The sequence below is a fragment of the Lepidochelys kempii genome, chromosome 8 (genome assembly GCF_965140265.1).
Source record: "Lepidochelys kempii isolate rLepKem1 chromosome 8, rLepKem1.hap2, whole genome shotgun sequence".
Taxonomy (NCBI): Eukaryota; Metazoa; Chordata; order Testudines; family Cheloniidae; genus Lepidochelys; species Lepidochelys kempii.
Window position 1 is genome coordinate 38,491,790 of NC_133263.1, and position 19,615 is coordinate 38,511,404.

A 19,615-nucleotide genomic window follows, 5' to 3' on the forward strand; every position below is an offset into this window, starting at 1 on the left:
ATGGAGACTCGCCCCAGGAAAAGGCAAGTTCTGTCTTTCTTTCTATGTTTGTGTGTGTCCCTGGTGGCTTGTGAGACGATCCGCTATTCTGTGCGTGAAGAGAAGAAAAGCGGGTCCCTAGTTGCTAATGTTGCAAAGGATTTGAAACTAGATGTAGGGGAATTGTCTGGTCGCAGTGCTCGGCTAGTTTCTAAAAGCACCAAGCAATATTTTGAGCTGAACACGCGCTCCGGGGATGTGATAATAAAGGAGAAAATAGACCGTGAGGATCTGTGCGGACAGAGCGACCCGTGTTTGCTGCAATTCGAAATTGTGTTGGAAAATCCACTGCAGCTGTACCCAATGGAGGTGCAGATACATGATGTGAATGACAATTCCCCTAAATTCTCTCAAAATGAATTCCCTTTGGAGCTGCCTGAACATCTCCCTGTAAACAGCCGCTTCCCCTTGGAAAGGGCCCAAGATTCAGACGTAGGAACAAACGGCATCCAGAGCTACGCAATCCTCTCTAATGAGCACTTCAGCCTGGATGTGCAAACCCGGGGAGACGGCAGTAAATACGCGGAGCTGGTGTTAGAGAAACAATTAGATCGGGAGGAGCAGGCGCAGCTGATGCTGATTCTCACAGCTGCCGATGGGGGCCTGCCACAGAGAACTGGCACAGCCCAAATACGCATTAATGTCCTGGACAGCAACGATAACTTCCCTCAGTTTAGTCAGTCAGTGTACACGGTGCAGTTAATGGAAAATAGTCCGCAGGACACTTTGGTCACTAAGGTTGAAGCTAGTGATTTGGATCAAGGTCCAAATGCAGAAATCACCTATTCATTCAGGCAGGTGCCTGACAGAATCCTCAAGTTATTCAAATTAAATCAATTTTCCGGAGAAATCACTGTTTTGGGGATAATTGACTATGAAGAAAGAAGCAGTTATGAGATGAACATCCAAGCCACGGATGGCGGGGGTCTATATGCGCACTGCAAAGTCCTGGTGGAGATCGAGGACATGAATGACAACGCCCCGGAAGTGACGCTGACGTCCCTCAGCAGCACCATACCCGAGGACTCCTCCCCTGAGACAGTGGTGGCCCTGTTCAGTGTGAGAGACCGAGACTCCGGGGACAATGGCAGAACGGTCTGCTCCATTCAGGACAATGTCCCATTTGCTTTAAAATCAACTCTGAAGAATTATTACGAGCTTGTTACACAAAAGCCCCTGGACCGAGAGAAAGTGCCTGAGTATAACATAAGCATCACAGCCACAGACCGGGGGACTCCGAGGCTCACCTCAGTGAGGATCATCCGTGTTCAGCTATCGGATATTAATGACAACCCCCCTGTATTTAATGAAAGTTCGTACGTCATGTACCTGAAGGAGAACAACCTGTTGATTGGAACTGTCCATGCTGCTGACCTGGACACAGAGCAGAATGCCAAAGTGACATATTCGGCGTTGCCTGGCAACATCGGTGACCTCCCCTTCTCCTCCTCCATCTCCATAAACTCCGAAAACGGGAATGTGTACGCTCTGCAGTCTCTGGATTATGAGCAAACGAGGGATTTCCAGGTTACAGTGAGAGCTGCAGATGGCGGGTCCCCTCCACTGAGCTCTGAAGTCATTGTCCGAGTTGTGATAATTGATGAAAATGACAACGCCCCCTTCATTTTATACCCTCTACAGAACAGCAGCTCCCCCGCTAATGATCTGGTTCCCAGATCGGCGGAGGCGGGTTACCTGGTGAAAAGGTTAAAAGGTGGTAGCTGTGGATGGAGATTCTGGTCAGAATTCTTGGCTTTCCTACCAGCTGCTCAAGGCTACAGACCCAGGTCTCTTCGCTGTGGGTCTCCAAACCGGGGAAGTAAAAACCAGCAGGCCTATAACGAGCCCAGACTCTGTTAAACAGAAACTTATCGTCCTGGTTAGAGACAACGGAGAGCCGCCCAGATCCACCACCTCGACGCTTAATATGCTTCTGGTGGATGGGTTTTCAGACGCCTACATGCAGTTACTGGATGTACCACAAGAAGAGGAGCAGCAGGACACATTAACCCTGTATTTAGTCATTTCTTTGTCTTTCGTTTCATTCCTTTTTCTGGTTTGTGTGGTAACAATTATCGCCATCCGGCTATACAAGACAAGGCAGTGCCGAGAGCGGTATGTTCCATCGTCCAGGAACTTTTATTTTGAGCCCAACTTCCCCACAAATCCTGCGGACCCGAGAAGCATTGGGACTCTCCCTCAATCTTATTGTTATGAGGTTTGCTTGACAACTGGGTCTGGCACGATTGAATTTAAATTTCTGAGGCCGTTGGTACCATCTCTATCCGCTGACCCCAGCGCTGCAGGAGGGTCCGTTCTTGACTCTCAGATTAACTCTCAGCTTAAGGAGGAGAAAGAATCTCTGAGAGAGGTGAGTGCTTATTTCACTCCATTTGCATCAATACTTTGGTTGAATATGTTTTTTTTTTCTACTGCTCTGAAAATTACCTAGATTACTTGCAGAAATGTCTAGAGATTTTTTTTTCGTCTGGAGCTTTTTCTGTAGTTCATTGTTCATCTTCTATACTTGCATTATGTCCAAGGTAATGTAATTCCACTTAAGTAGTTTTCTATGCTATCCCCCCACACTCCACCTCAGCCCACCCTACCCCTTACCTTCCCCCCGAAAAAAGAAAAAAAGATCATTTATCAAAGTGTGATACTGGTCTCTGTGCAGAGTCTTGGATCTCTGCAAAGGAATCTTGAAGCTTGTCTAAGGAAATTTTTAAATGTAATTGTTTATGATAGCACCGGAATTATGTGATCTAGATAATGTTATGCACGGTGCGAGTCTAGGGAATCTGAAAAGTTACAAAGAATCTGAGTGTACCCTTGCTTCTTCAGTTGTGTTTTCGGACGGTGAATCTATATGAGGCGCGAGTTGCCGGGCTACTGTGTGAATGTGAAATGACGCAGATCAGGGAGCAGTTAAAGTAAAATAATTCTATCTGAAGAAATGTAAATTGCACTTTATTTGTCCATCAAACCCTTTGCAATGGGAGTAGCCAGCCCTGGCTGCAGTTTCACAGTGGGAGGTACTTATACAAGGAAGAGGCAATGTTTACCTAAATCCTATGAAGTCACCGTAATTTACAGCTTCTGGAGTTTATGAACCCATAACAATCAACACCGACGTGAAAGACCCCTATTACATGCATATATAGTGGCAACTGATGGCATCAATATATTTGCAGACAGCAAGTCATTGTCCAAGTTATTATTTAATTAAAATGACAACGGACCCTTCATTTTACACCGTTTTCAGAACAGCCGCTCCCCTTTAAGACCTGGTTCGCACAGCAACTGGGGCAACTTACCTTGTGACTAAGGTACATGGAGACTCTGGTCAGAATTCTTGGCTTTCCTACGAACTGCTTAGAGCCACATACCCAGGTCTCTTGACTGTCGGACTCCAACATGGAGAAGGAAAGACCGAGAGACTTTAAATTTAAATTTCGGAGCGAGACCACATTAAGCCAAAATTAGTTACCATTGTTAAAGACCAGGGACACCTACCGCACTCAAAGGCTGCGACGCAAAATATACTGCTAGCTGCTGTGTTTTCATATGAACATATGCGAGCCAGTCGGTCAGTGACGTAACTACGGAAGAGGAGCAGGATGGCATGTTAAATATATATTTAGTAATGTTTCGCTTCAATTTCATTTCCTTTTCTTGTTTCTGCTGTGGCCTGTGTTTGCATAAACATACATAAGGCAAGAAAATCAGGAGAAAGATACATGTTTGCTTCTTCCAGTTGCTACGGGAGACCCATTTTGTTGTATAATTGTGTAGAAAACAGAACTGGATCCTTTCCCCAGAGCTACATATATGATATTTGCTTAACCACCGGGTCGACCACCCATTAGTTCGTTTCTTAAGCCGCAGTTTGCTTGTTTTCCTGAGTAGCACCATACTAGGCCAGAGAATCATGAGACTTCGGTGGGTTTCCAGGTGACCTCGTGGACGAAAGAGAATCGGTGACACAGGTGAGCGAATTGCATTGACTTGTTTTACATATTTAGCTATGGAAAATAAAAGTGCTGGGAGGTGAGAGAGGAAAACGGATTATGGAAGTATCACAAGTCGGATTATTTTTTCTAATACTTTATAACTATTTCTCATTTAATGGGAAATAACCTGGGTTAACCACTTCCTTACTTGAAATATTTGAAACACAATGTGTAACTAACAGAGAGAAATCTTTGCCATGCAGATAATAATTGGGCACAGTAAATTAACAATTTTGAGATGTGTTGTTCTAGCCTCTGCCATTTAATGACCTGGTTCCCAGATCGGCGGAAGCCGGTTACCTTGTGATCAAGGTGGTGGCTGTAGATGAAGATTCTGGTCAGAATTCTTGTCATTCCCATCAACTGCTGAAGGCCACAGACCCAGGTCTCTTCACTGTCGGACTCCAAAATAGGGAGGAAAAACCACTATGCAAATTACGGAGCGAGACCCCTTTAACCAAAAACAAAATATCATTGTTAAAGACAATATACACCTTCCCCAATTTGCTATTGTGACGCTAAATATACTGCTAGTGGATGAGTTTTCAGATGCGTATCTGCAATACAGTGACATACCTACGAAAGAGGAACATGCTGGGATATTAAATATATACTTAATCTCTTAGGCTTCATTTCATGTTTTTCTTGTTTCTGCTGTGGCCAGTATTGCCATAAAATACATAAGACAAGAAAGTCAGGAGAAAGATACACGTCTGCTTGTAGATGCCAGGACTCGATCGCTTCCCCAGAATTATATATATCATGCTTGCTTAGCCACTTGGTCGATCATTAGTTAGTTCTAATTTATTAGGCCGCAGTTTCCTAGATTTCCTGTTGAGCGCCATAGTAGACACGGCAATCGTAGGATTTAGGGATTCCCAAAATATCGCTAAGCTAGTGGGCCGAAAGAGAAGTGCTGGGACAGGTGAGCGAATTTTAGTAACTTGTTTACTTAGCTAGCTGTGAAGAATAAAAGTATTGGGATGTGAGTGAAGAAAATGTGTTGTGGAAAGATAACAATTCAATGATTTATATGTTTTTTTCAACTTTCTACCTCCTCCAATCGGTAATAATCTACTTTAACATCTCGCCGTTCTTACAGTGAAACGTTATAAGCACGATTTGCACATAAAAGATAAATCTTTTCTATGCAGAATAATATTAACAGCACATAATAAATTTACAATCTAAATACCATGGAATGTCTTATTTTAGCTGAGCCACAAGGTGGCGATATTGGCAAAAATGGTGCTGAAAATACAGATTCCCGGAGACCAGCAAAACTCAGTGAAAGCTGCACTCAGACATCTGAATGCAGAAGGCAACAGCTATGCGCCGGGAACGCGTGACAAAGGATTACAGGGAAAGGGCGGCTGGAATAATTACAATAAGTCAATATTAGAGGACAAATCGTTTACTTTCTTGCACAACATATGAATGGCTGCAGCAGCTTTTCAGAGAGGCTGTGTTTCAGATCTGACCCGGGAATGGCTGGCAGAATGGAGGCTCGCCCCAGGAAAAGGCAAGTTCTGTGTTTCTTTCTATGTTTGTATGTGTCCTTGGTGGCGTGTGAGACGATCCGCTATTCTGTGCGTGAAGAGAAGAAAAGCGGGTCCCTAGTTGCTAATATTGCAAAGGATTTGAAACTGGATGTAGGGAAATTGTCTGGTCGCAGTGCTCGGCTAGTTTCTAAAAACACCAAAGAGTATTTTGAGCTGAACACGAGCTCCGGGGATGTGATAATAAAGGAGAAAATAGACCGTGAGGATCTGTGCGGACAGAGCGACCCGTGTTTGCTGCAATTCGAAATTGTGTTGGAAAATCCACTGCAGCTGTACCCAATGGAGGTGCAGATACATGATGTGAATGACAATTCCCCTAAATTCTCTCAAAATGAATTCCCTTTGGAGCTGCCTGAACATCTCCCTGTAAACAGCCGCTTCCCCTTGGAAAGGGCCCAAGATTCAGACGTAGGAACAAACGGCATCCAGAGCTACGCAATCCTCTCTAATGAGCACTTCAGCCTGGATGTGCAAACCCGGGGAGACGGCAGTAAATACGCGGAGCTGGTGTTAGAGAAACAATTAGATCGGGAGGAGCAGGCGCAGCTGATGCTGATTCTCACAGCTGCCGATGGGGGCCTGCCACAGAGAACTGGCACAGCCCAAATACGCATTAATGTCCTGGACAGCAACGATAACTTCCCTCAGTTTAGTCAGTCAGTGTACACGGTGCAGTTAATGGAAAATAGTCCGCAGGACACTTTGGTCACTAAGGTTGAAGCTAGTGATTTGGATCAAGGTCCAAATGCAGAAATCACCTATTCATTCAGGCAGGTGCCTGACAGAATCCTCAAGTTATTCAAATTAAATAAATTTTCCGGAGAAATCACTGTTTTGGGGATAATTGACTATGAAGAAAGAAGCAGTTATGAGATGAACATCCAAGCCACGGATGGCGGGGGTCTATATGCGCACTGCAAAGTCCTGGTGGAGATCGAGGACATGAATGACAACGCCCCGGAAGTGACGCTGACGTCCCTCAGCAGCACCATACCCGAGGACTCCTCCCCTGAGACAGTGGTGGCCCTGTTCAGTGTGAGAGACCGAGACTCCGGGGACAATGGCAGAACGGTCTGCTCCATTCAGGACAATGTCCCATTTGCTTTAAAATCGACTCTGAAGAATTATTACCAGCTTGTTACACAAAAGCCCCTGGACCGAGAGAAAGTGCCTGAGTATAACATAAGCATCACAGCCACAGACCGGGGGACTCCGAGGCTCACCTCAGTGAGGATCATCCGTGTTCAGCTATCGGATATTAATGACAACCCCCCTGTATTTAATGAAAGTTCGTACGTCATGTACCTGAAGGAGAACAACCACCCGGGCCTGTTGATTGGAACTGTCCATGCTGCTGACCTGGACACAGAGCAGAATGCCAAAGTGACATATTCGGCGTTGCCTGGCAACATCGGTGACCTCCCCTTCTCCTCCTCCATCTCCATAAACTCCGAAAACGGGAATGTGTACGCTCTGCAGTCTCTGGATTATGAGCAAACGAGGGATTTCCAGGTTACAGTGAGAGCTGCAGATGGCGGGTCCCCTCCACTGAGCTCTGAAGTCATTGTCCGAGTTGTGATAATTGATGAAAATGACAACGCCCCCTTCATTTTATACCCTCTACAGAACAGCAGCTCCCCCGCTAATGACCTGGTTCCCAGATCGGCGGAGGCGGGTTACCTGGTGACGAAGGTGGTAGCTGTGGATGGAGATTCCGGTCAGAATTCTTGGCTTTCCTACCAGCTGCTCAAGGCTACAGACCCAGGTCTCTTCGCTGTGGGTCTCCAAACCGGGGAAGTAAAAACCAGCAGGCCTATAACGAGCCCAGACTCTGTTAAACAGAAACTTATCGTCCTGGTTAGAGACAACGGAGAGCCGCCCAGATCCACCACCTCGACGCTTAATGTGCTTTTGGTGGATGGGTTTTCAGACGCCTACATGCAGTTACTGGATGTACCACAAGAAGAGGAGCAGCAGGACACATTAACCCTGTATTTAGTCATTTCTTTGTCTTTCGTTTCATTCCTTTTTCTGGTTTGTGTGGTAACAATTATCGCCATCCGGCTATACAAGACAAGGCAGTGCCGAGAGCGGTATGTTCCATCGTCCAGGAACTTTTATTTTGAGCCCAACTTCCCCACAAATCCTGCGGACACGAGCGTCACTGGGACTCTGCCTCAATCTTATTGTTATGAGGTTTCCTTGACAACTGGGTCTGGCACAAGCGAATTTAAATTTCTGAGGCCGCTGGTACAGTCTCTAACCGCTGATCCAAGCGCTGCAGGAGGGTCCGTTCTTGATTCTCAGATTAACTCTCAGCTGAAAGGGGAGAAAGAATCTCTGAGAGAGGTGAGTGCTTATTTTACTCCATTTGCATTGATATCTTTTTTGAATATGTGTTTCTACATCTCTGAAAATTACTTAGAAGGGAGTCACAGAACCATTAATGTGGAATCCTGCTTTCTCCGGTTCTAGGAAAGGAGTGGTACTCCGGGAGAGCTGGCTGCGGGGGCCGGTGGGGGAAGAGTGTGAGAGATTGCTGTGCTGTGCAGAGCAGGTGGCTGATGATGGTGGGGCGGGAGGTTGTCCCTCTTCTCCTGCCTCAGGACGGTTGGTCAGGCTGCTCTCTGAAGTTAAAGAGACAGGAGACAGCATGCCAACATATTCTTGCCCAACACACACTCTGTCTCTCTCCCCATACACACTCCCTGTCACACCCACTCCTTCTGCTCTCCCCTCCCACATACACTTCCGTTGAAAAGCAGCTGAGAATCTAGTAAAGGATGCCCGTGGAAGGATGGGGTTAAAACCTGCATGGTGATGCTATACCTGCTCCATGGGGAAATGCAAAACCTTCCCAAAGCACCCTGAGGCCAGTTGCACAGTGAGATAGCTTGCTAGGCACAGTGCACTGCTCCCTGTGCCCATGCTAGAGCTGCTACTGTGGATGTGCTCTGCGGACACAAGAAGCATAGTGTGGACATGCAACAGAGGTTTAATTAAAGGGCTTTAATTAAAGTGGCATAACTTTTTTCCACAAAACTCTGTCCTGTAGACAAGGCCTGAGATTACTTCCAAAAATGTCTAGAGTTAGTTTTGTAGGGATCTTTTTCTGTAGTTTTTTCATATTTTCCACTTTTATGCTGTTCAAGCTAATATTTTAGTACTTGAGTACTTTTCCTTATGTTCTCCTAAGCTATTTTCCTCTCTAAAAACATTTATCAAACTGTGATACTGGTCTCTGTGCAGAGTCTGTGATCTTTGCAAAGCAAGGTTGAAGCTTCTCAACGGAAATTTGAAAAGTAATTGTTTATGTATTTGTTAAGAACTCAATAGCAGTGGAACTATGTGACCTATATAGAGCCCCTTGCAGAACACTCTGAGGAATCTTTGAAATTTGTTGTGCTTCTTCAGCTGTGCTTTCAGATAGTGAATCTCTGAGATGCTAGTTGCCGGGGTACTACGCGAATGTGAAATGAGGGAGATCAGGGAAACGTTAAAGTAAAATAGAGCAGTCTAAGGAAATGTAAACTGCGTTTTATTTTTCCATCAAATGCTTTGCAATGGGAGTGGCCAGCAGTGGCTGGGGTTTCACAGAGGAAGGTCTTGTAGAAGGAAGAGGCAATGTTTACTTAAATCCTATGAAATCACCATTATTTACAGCTTCTGGAGTTTATGAACCCATAACAATCAACACCGATGTGAAAGACCCCTATTACATGTATAGCAGTGATATAGTGGCTGATTATGGCATCAATAGGATTTTTGCAGGCAGCAAGTCATTGTCCAGGTTGTTAGTATTTGATTAAAATGACAACGGCTCCTTCATTTTATTACGTCTTCAGAACAGCACTTCTCCATTTAATCACCTGGTTCGCAGAGCAAGAAAGCTGATTATCTTGTGACCAAGGTGGTGACTGCAAATGGAGATTCTGGTCAGAATTCTTGTCCTTCCTACCAATTCCTAAAGACCACTGATATAGCTCTCTTCACAGTCGGAGTGAAAATGGGGAACAAAAATCACAATACCAATTATGGAGCGAGACTTCTTTAAGCAAAAACTAGATGTCATTCTTAAAGACAATGGACGCTTGCCCCAATCCACTTCTGCGATGCTAAATTTACTGCTATTGGGTGGGTTTTCATATGCGCATATGCAATTCAGTACATAACCACGGAATAGGACTGTGATGGGGTATTGAGTATATACTTACTTATCTCTTTGGCTTCAATTTGTTGTTCTACTTGTTTCTGTTGTGGCCTGTATTACCATAAAATATATAAAACAAGAGAATCAGGAGAAAGACACTGATCTGCTTCTTCCAGTTGCCATGGGAGACACATTTGTTCCGAATCATTGTGTAGAAGCCAGGACTGGATCCCTTCCCCACACTTCCCTATATGATGTTTGCTTAACAAGTAGGTCCGTCACTAGTTAGTTCTAGTTTATTAGGCCGCGGTTTCCTAGTTTTTCTCTTGGGCACCCTAATAAGCAAAGGAACCATAGGACTTCGAGATTTCCAGGATATCGCTAACGTCGTGGACGAAAGAGAAGAGATGGGTCAGGGGATCCACTTGTAGTAACTTCTTTACTTAGCTAGCTGTGAAGAATAAAAGTATTGGCATGTGAGAGAAGAAACTGTGGTGTGGAAGGATCACAATTACATTGACTATTATATAATTTTGCAACTCTCTATCTCCTCCAATCGGTAATAATCTACCTTAGTATTCCACACTGTTTACTGTGAAATGTTATAACCACAATATGTACTTAAGAGAGAAATCTTTGCTATGCAGTTAATAACTGCACATAGTAAGTTTAAAATGTGAACATAAGACATAGCATGTCTATTTTAGCTGAGCCACAAGGTGGCGATATTAGCAAAGATGGTGCTGAAAATGCAGCTTTTCGGACTCCGTCAGCCCTCAGTGGAAGCCGCACTCAGACTTCTGAATCCAGAAGACAACGGCTCTGCGCCGGGAACGGGTGACAAAGGATTACAGGGAAAGGGCGGATGGAATAATTACAAATAAAATCAATATTGGAGGACAAATCGTTTACTTTCTTGCACAACATATGAATGGCTGCTGCAGCTTTGCAGAGAGGCCTGTGTTTCAGATCTGACCCGGGAATGGCTGGCGGAATGGAGACTCGCTCCAGGAAAAGGCAAGTTGTGTCTTTCTTTCTATGTTTGTGTGTGTCCCTGGTAGCGTGTGAGACGATCCACTATTCTGTGCGTGAAGAGAAGAAAAGCGGGTCCCTAGTTGCTAATATTGCAAAGGATTTGAAACTGGATGTAGGGGAATTGTCTGGTCGCAGTGCCCGTCTGGTTTCTAAAAGCACCAAGCAATATTTTGAGCTGAACACGCGCTCCGGGGATGTGATAATAAAGGAGAAAATAGACCGTGAGGACCTGTGCGGACAGAGAGATCCATGTTTGCTGCAATTCGAAATTGTGTTGGAAAATCCACTGCAGCTGTACCGAATGGAAGTGCAGATAGATGATGTGAATGACAATAACCCTAAATTCTCTAAAAATGAATTCGTTTTAAAAATGCCGGAACTGATCCCCATAAACACCCGCTTCTCCTTGGAAAGGGCCCAAGATTCAGACATAGGAACAAACGGCATCCAGAGCTACGCAATCAACCCCAATGGGCATTTCCGTTTGGAGGTACAAACCCTGGACACTGACGGCAGTAAATACGCCGAGCTGGTGTTAGAGAAACAATTAGATCGGGAGGAGCAGGCGCAGCTGATGCTGATTCTCACAGCTGCTGATGGGGGCCTGCCACAGAGAACTGGCACAGCCCAAATACGTGTTAATGTGCTTGATACCAACGATAACTTCCCCCAGTTTAGTCAGTCAGTGTACACGGTGCAGTTAATGGAAAATAGTCCTCAGGACACTTTGGTCACTAAGGTTGAAGCTAGTGATTTGGATCAAGGTCCAAATGCAGAAATCACCTATTCATTCGGGCAGGTCCCCGAGCGAGTCCTCAAATTATTTCAGCTCAATCAGTTCACTGGCGAAATCACTGTTTTGGGGATAATTGATTTTGAAGACGCAGAAATGTATGAAGTAGAAGTTCAGGCCACGGATGGTGGGGGGTTTTCTTCGCGCTGCAAAGTCCTGGTGGAGATCGAGGACATGAATGACAACGCCCCGGAAGTGACGCTGACGTCCCTCAGCAGCACCATACCCGAGGACTCCTCCCCTGAGACAGTGGTGGCCCTGTTCAGTGTGAGAGACCGAGACTCCGGGGACAATGGCAGAACGGTCTGCTCCATTCAGGACAATGTCCCATTTGCTTTAAAATCGACTCTGAAGAATTATTACGAGCTTGTTACACAAAAGCCCCTGGACCGAGAGAAAGTGCCTGAGTATAACATAAGCATCACAGCCACAGACCGGGGGACTCCGAGGCTCACCTCAGTGAGGATCATCCGTGTTCAGCTATCGGATATTAATGACAACCCCCCTGTATTTAATGAAAGTTCGTACGTCATGTACCTGAAGGAGAACAACCACCCGGGCCTGTTGATTGGAACTGTCCATGCTGCTGACCTGGACACAGAGCAGAATGCCAAAGTGACATATTCGGCGTTGCCTGGCAACATCGGTGACCTCCCCTTCTCCTCCTCCATCTCCATAAACTCCGAAAACGGGAATGTGTACGCTCTGCAGTCTCTGGATTATGAGCAAACGAGGGATTTCCAGGTTACAGTGAGAGCTGCAGATGGCGGGTCCCCTCCACTGAGCTCTGAAGTCATTGTCCGAGTTGTGATAATTGATGAAAATGACAACGCCCCCTTCATTTTATACCCTCTACAGAACAGCAGCTCCCCCGCTAATGACCTGGTTCCCAGATCGGCGGAGGCGGGTTACCTGGTGACGAAGGTGGTAGCTGTGGATGGAGATTCCGGTCAGAATTCTTGGCTTTCCTACCAGCTGCTCAAGGCTACAGACCCAGGTCTCTTCGCTGTGGGTCTCCAAACCGGGGAAGTAAAAACCAGCAGGCCTATAACGAGCCCAGACTCTGTTAAACAGAAACTTATCGTCCTGGTTAGAGACAACGGAGAGCCGCCCAGATCCACCACCTCGACGCTTAATGTGCTTTTGGTGGATGGGTTTTCAGACGCCTACATGCAGTTACTGGATGTACCACAAGAAGAGGAGCAGCAGGACACATTAACCCTGTATTTAGTCATTTCTTTGTCTTTCGTTTCATTCCTTTTTCTGGTTTGTGTGGTAACAATTATCGCCATCCGGCTATACAAGACAAGGCAGTGCCGAGAGCGGTATGTTCCATCGTCCAGGAACTTTTATTTTGAGCCCAACTTCCCCACAAATCCTGCGGACACGAGCGTCACTGGGACTCTGCCTCAATCTTATTGTTATGAGGTTTCCTTGACAACTGGGTCTGGCACAAGCGAATTTAAATTTCTGAGGCCGCTGGTACAGTCTCTAACCGCTGATCCAAGCGCTGCAGGAGGGTCCGTTCTTGACTCTCAGATTAACTCTCAGCTTAAGGAGGAGAAAGAATCTCTGAGAGAGGTGAGTGCCTATTTCACTCCATTTGCATCAATACCTTGCTTGAATATGTTTCTGCTGCTATGAAAATTTCTTATATTATTTCCATAAATTTCTGGAGATGTTTTTTCTTCGGGAGCTTTTTCTGTAGTTCATACATTTTTTCCGACTTGTATGATGTTCAGGCTAATATATTTGTACTTAATTCCTTTTTTTATGTTATGCTCTTTTCCTCTCTAAAAGGCCATTCTTCAAAATGTGATATTGTCTGTGTGCAGACTCTCTGAGCTCTGCAAAGAAAGATTGAAGTGTGTCAAAGGAAAATTATAAAAGTAATTGTTTATCTATTTATCAAGAATGCAATAATAGCAGAATTATGTGACCTAGATAGCGAGTTCTGCATGGAATCTGAAATGTTACAAAGAATCTGAGCTTGTCCTTCCTTCTTCTGTAGTATTTTTGGAGGTAATCTATATGAGGTGCAAGTTTTAGCGTTACTGCATGAAGGTGAAAAGACAGAGATCAGGGAAACCTTAAAGTAAAATAGAAGTATCTAAGGGAGGGATCTCCCAACCCCTCCCCAGAATTTCCCCATTATCCCACTCCACAGTGGTCATTATTTATATGCGGTGTTGCCAGTTTAGTCCTTGGTTGGAAATTTGAATTGAAACATAATATACACTTTAAAAGCATATAAAGCATATGATAAAATACTTGTACCTGAAAAAGCATAAGAAGTTTAAAAAGTATGAACAAAGACCAGCTGCCTCACCCAGCTATTGTTTTTTATGACAGTTTTGGTGCCTTCAGTTCAGTGATGCTGACCAACCTAATAATTTGAAATTATAATTTGTAAGCAAGGTCTGAATGAGCTCTCCCCTGACAGCTAGTGATGAGCTGGGCTATGCAGAGGGGAAGGCATCAGGGCCAGACTGTATTTACATGAACACACCTATTCTGCCTCAGTATCCGGCAGACGAGCTGTGTTGCCAAAGTGATCAGATTTGGCTGGTGTTGGGTTACAAATCACTTTAGTAATGACTGTGGGGGTAATGAAATGTTATCTTTATTGTATGAATAAAGGGCAACAGAACTGTACTTGATCTGTCCTGAGAAGGGTGACCTAAGTGCTTAATTTGTGCTAGGGCTGAGCCCTGGCACATGTAGTCTGGGCAGTTCATAGCTCTGGAACCTATGGGCTTGCCATATCAGTTATGAAAGTAAAAAACTTGCTTGAGCTCTGACACATCTTTCATTACAAATTAAGCACTAGTCACCGTCAACTGAACCGCACTCACTAAGCAGAGAGTGTGGATGTCAGATCTCAGTGGAGAGAGAAAGGGAGGGGATAGGAGTTTTGCTTGGTGGTGTGGGCTCTGCCTAAGAGTCACAGCACCATTTGACCTGCCCCTTCCCCTGTTTAAAGATAGAGCTTTTTAGGCTACATGGAGAGTCTTTTGTGTTTTTTTTTAAGTGACCACTAGAGCTGAAATCACTGATAATCAGGTCTAAGTGCTCAGACCTGCTGTGGGACAGTGTTTCAGTGGAAGAGACAGCTCAGCCTGCACTAGCAGTGAGGTTCCCTTACTGAGGGATGAAATCACTGAGAGCTGGGTGGAATCTTGGGAGACCGATTTGCAGAGGTCACAGTGCCAGGTGGCAGCAGAAGGTGGCAGCACAGGGCCATTGGCGACAGAGCAGTGGACTGAATGGTGGCACAATGCACAAGAGTTGACAGAGTGAGTGACCTGAGTGAGTGGTGAGTGGTTGAAGGAATGAACAAGGTGCCTTCTCTCCCCTACCATGCAGGATGAGAGGTGAACTCATGCAAAAGCACCTGTGAACTCTGGGTCTCCACTGACCAAGGACAACAATTATGAATGGGGTTCAGTGGAGAGAGAAAGGAGGGGCACGTTAAAAGAACATTTGTTTGTTTTAGTAACTTTGTGCCAGAATGCTAGGTTTGTGCCTGGGAAACTTATACATTTCCTGCTAGGCCAAGATTTTTAAAATGTATTATTTCCCAAGGTTCTTATCTCACATTGTTGCTATCTCAAGAGGTCCTTATCTTGGGAAGTTTTTGTACTAAACATTTTTATTATTATACATTATTTTTTACATAAGAACATAAAAACAGCCATACTGTGTTGGACCAATGGTCCATCTAGCCCAGTATCCTGTCTTCCAACTGTGGTCAATACCAGGTGCTTCAGAGGGAATGAACAGAACAGGAAATCATTAAGCGATTCATCCCCTGTCGCCCACTCCCAGTTTCTGGCAAACAGAGGCTAGGGACACTCAGAACATAGTATGGCATCCCTGCCCATCCTGGCAAATAGCCATTGGTGAAGGGCTGGCCTTACCATAAGGTGAACTGAGACGGCCGCCTTAGGTGCCAGACTGTGGGGGTGCGCCACTAGGACCCAGAGTGAAGAAAATTGTGTCTGCTGCTGGTGCATATGTATTCTCTCTCATAACAGGTGTGCAGGAGAAAAGGTGAGAGGGAATAACAGAAAGCAGCAGGACCTGCAGGGAGTGAGAGGAGGAGGAGCCTCTTATGTACCTCTCTAGCGCCCCCAGGAGCCTGGACTGATTAACACCAGCTTCTCAGGGAGCTTCCTGTTTCTTGCTGCTTCCCTGAACCCACTTGAGGAGAACAGGCAGTCAACTGAAGTAGTAGGAGCCAGTTAGGCCCTTAAGACACTGATATCTTCCCTCACTCAGGCCCTGCTACCAGCCTGCTTATTTGTCCCCTTCAACTGAGTGCTCAGAGCCACTATAGCTGGCACAGAACAGCAGTCATGAGTGAAAGAAGAAAACGCCCCTCTGGGGCAGCATTCAGAAAAAGAAAGAAAGCAAAGGAAGCTTTTCTATCTAAGCAGAAAGGAGCTCTACTGAGATACATAGGCACAAATGTTCATGGTGAGCCTTCCAGCCCCAGTAAGGATGTGAGTGGTGAGGAGATGCCTGATCTTCCAGTTAGTCAGAGTGCAGGTGACCTGGCAGCTTCTGAAGCATCCATATCTCCATCTCAAATGGATGTAACCATGCATATTCCTGAAGAAAACTGTAGATCACAGAAGAGTGTGGTGGAGGCACAAGAAACAGCTGCTGCTGAGTTTAATTCCTTAAGTCTAGATGATCCAAGACTATGAACCCACTTGAGCAGTAGCCTGAGGGACTTCCTGTGCTGCATGGGCCACAGCAAGTGAAAAACTTCATGTTCCCCAAAGACAATGAAAATAGAAGGTTCCATCCAACACATTACTGGCGTGAAATCCCCAATGGTGACAAAGTGGAGAGGCCATGGCTTATGTACTCAAAAACCCACAATGTTGCATACTGTTTTTGTTGCAAACTCTTCCAGTCTAATGTTCCAGCCACATTGGGTTCTACAGGAATAAAGGACTGGAAAAATCTGGCTAGAAATCTGGCATGCCATGAGAAGGCAGCAAATCACCAGAGAGCATTTGTAGGTGGAAAGAGCTTGAGATGAGACTAAGGTTAAAGGCCACCATAGATGATCAACATCAAGAGAAGATTGCATCAGGGTCTCTTTACTGGCCAAATGTTCTGAAAAGGCTCATTGCCATTGTGAGAATGCTTGCTACCCAAAACCTAGCACTTCAGATCAGCTGTATGTGCCAAACAATGGAAACTTCCTTAAAATTGTGGAGCTGATGGCTGAGTTTGATGCTGTACTCCAGGAGCATCTAACAAGAGTCACCACCCAAGAAATGTACACACACCACTACCTTGGAAAAACAATTCAAAATGAGATCATACAGTTACTGGCAACAATAGTTAAATAGAAGATTGTGGCAGATCTGAAGTCAGCAAGATATTACTCTGTTATTCTGGACGGCACACCTGACATCAGCCATATGGAACAAATGACTTTAAAGGTGCGTTTTGTAACAAGAACAGAACCTAGTGAAAATGTCCCTGCAATGATGACTGTCAGAGAGCATTTTGTAGAATTCATTGACATTGATGATACTACAGGAGCTGATATGACAAATGTGCTTCTTAAAAAGTTGGAAGATACGGGAATTGCGATAGCTGACATGAGAGGTCAGGGCTACGATAATGATGCCAACATGAGAGGAAAGAACAGAGGAGTGTAGACACGGATTCGGGAGTTAAACCCTCCAGCTTTTTTTGTCCCATGCGGTTCTCATTCATTGAACTTGGTGGTCAGTGTTGCAGCATCAGGTTCTAGTGAGGCTGCTGAATTTTTTAATGTAATTCAAAGCATCTATGTATTTTTCTCTGCATCAACTCATCAATGGCAAATTTTGAAGCAACATCTGGGAACATCCTCTCTGACCCTGAAACCACTGAGTGCCACACGATGGGAAAGTCAAGTGGAGGCGATAAAGCCTACCAGAAACACAGTTGGGAAGATAGATGATTCCATAGTTGCCATTATGGAGGATAATGCTATGACAGGAACTGTTCTTGGGAGAACAGTGGCAGAGGGAAATGGAATCACCAGAAACATACATAACTTCAAATTTCTGTGTGGCTTAGTGTTGTGGCATGACACACTGTTTGAAATAAATGTTGTAAGCAAGAGACTCCAAGGAGTTGACCTTGATATATCTGGAGCAATGGAACAACTGGACAAAGCAAAGTCATACCTACAGTCTTACCGGTCAGAGGAGGGATTTCAAAATGTTGTGAAGAGTGCACAGAAGTTGGCAGAGGAACTTCACGCTGAAGCTATTTTCCCACCCATTCAAGAATACAAGAGTCACCGAAGAAGAAGACATTTTGATTCCAAGGCACGAGATAGTCCCATAAGAAACCCCAAACAACAATTCAAAGTTGAATTCTTTAACCAGTTGCTAGATTGTGCAATACAGTCAGTTGAAGAACATTTCATGCAGCTCAAGGAACATAGTATATTTTGGATGTTGTATGATATTCCAAAACTCCTCACTGTACCTGAAGAAGACCTACACCAGCAATGCAGGGCACTAGAGACAGTGTTGACACATGAGGACATGCGTGATATTGATGCGAGTGATTTAGGTGATGAATTGAGAGGCCATTTCAAGATACATTTCAGCAGGACCAACTCCAAAGGCTGTTCTGGAATATTTGTGCACAAATAAGATGACCACCCTCATTCCAAATGCTTTTATTGCTCTGCGCATACTTCTAACACTTCCTGTAACAGTTGCCAGTGGAGAATGCAGCTTCTCCAAGTTGAAGTTAATAAAAACACATCTACACTCCACAATGACACAGGAGAGGCTGGTCAGCTTTGTAACCGTCTCAATAGAGCATGAGCTGGCCCAGACTGTGGACCTTCAGCAGGAAACAGTTCAAATCTTTGCAACCAAGAAGGCACGGAAAGCACCACTTTGATTATTCAAACAGATAAAAATGACAGTGTTTACTATGCAGACAAGAAAAGTTACATTTGCTGTTCAAATTTTTGAACAAGGCATTTTAAGTTGTTAGTTCTTCTTTATTGGGGTAGGTAGCAGAGCATTACCATGAAAGGAGTAGAACAGGAAGAAGGCAAAAGTGAGACCTTTCAAAGTTTTGGCCCAAGCGAGGGGGCATGGGGGCATCATTTGAGCTCACCGCCTCAGGTGCCAAAATGCTGTGGGCTGGCCCTGCATTGGTGGACCTATCCTCCATGAACTTATCTAGTTTTTTTTAACCCTGTTATAGTTTTGGTCTTCTCAACATCCCTTGGGGAAAAGTTCCACAGGTTGACACTGTGTTGTGTGAAGTACTTTCTTTTGTTTGTTTTAAACCTGCTGCCTATTAATTTAATTGCATGACCCCTAGTTCTTGTATTATGTGAAAGAGTAAATAACATTTCCTTATTCACTTTCTCCACACCAGTCAAGATTTTATAGACCTCTATCATATCCCCTCTTAGTCATCTCTTTTCCAACCTTAAAAATCCCAGTCTTTTTAATCTCTCCTCATATAGTATCTGTTCCTTACCCCTAATCATTTTGGTTGCCCTCCTCTGTACCTTCTCCAATTCCAATATATCCTTTTTGAGATGGGGCAACCAGAAATGCATGCAGTATTCAAGATGTGGATGTACATGGATTTATGGGGTGAAAGTGTAGCAGCTTGGTTTGCAAGACCAATCAGCAAAGCCAATGCTGACAAAACTACATGAAAAGACTGCAAAATACCAAGCCTCTGGACTGCATCGACATGCAGAGAGTCTTATAAGCCAGTCACTGTCAAAGCCAATTTTAGAAGTACTTAATGAGGCTGTTAAGTATGCTGGAGACACAACACCGTTTATATGAATAAACAGAGCTGTCACATCATGCTTTCTATTTAAGCAAGAGATACCACATGCTACAAACTGGAGGCCAGTGTTAAGTGCATTGTCACTTGTTAATCTTGAAGTGGACACTGGATCCAAATAAGATAGGCAAACGCTCACTATCTTTCACAAGGAACTCAACTGACTGACTAGAAG

The 19,615-nt window shown here is 44.7% G+C and overlaps 2 protein-coding genes across 2 annotated transcripts in view; both read left to right on the plus strand.

The window, feature by feature from the left end:
- Positions 1–5,401, plus strand: LOC140916445 (protocadherin beta-16-like). The gene is given in 4 exon segments (XM_073358092.1): positions 1–1,743; positions 1,745–2,410; positions 4,305–4,389; positions 5,268–5,401. Coding segments are annotated over 4 exon segments (2,628 nt in total).
- LOC140916446 (uncharacterized) overlaps positions 5,352–19,615 on the plus strand; it is a 26,205-nt gene continuing 11,941 nt past the window's right edge. The window contains exons 1-3 of the mRNA XM_073358093.1: positions 5,352–7,963; positions 10,472–10,601; positions 10,709–13,173. Of these exons, the coding sequence (XP_073214194.1) occupies positions 5,486–7,963; positions 10,472–10,601; positions 10,709–13,173 (5,073 nt within the window). The 5' untranslated portion in view covers positions 5,352–5,485. The remainder of the gene's footprint in view (positions 7,964–10,471; positions 10,602–10,708; positions 13,174–19,615) is intronic.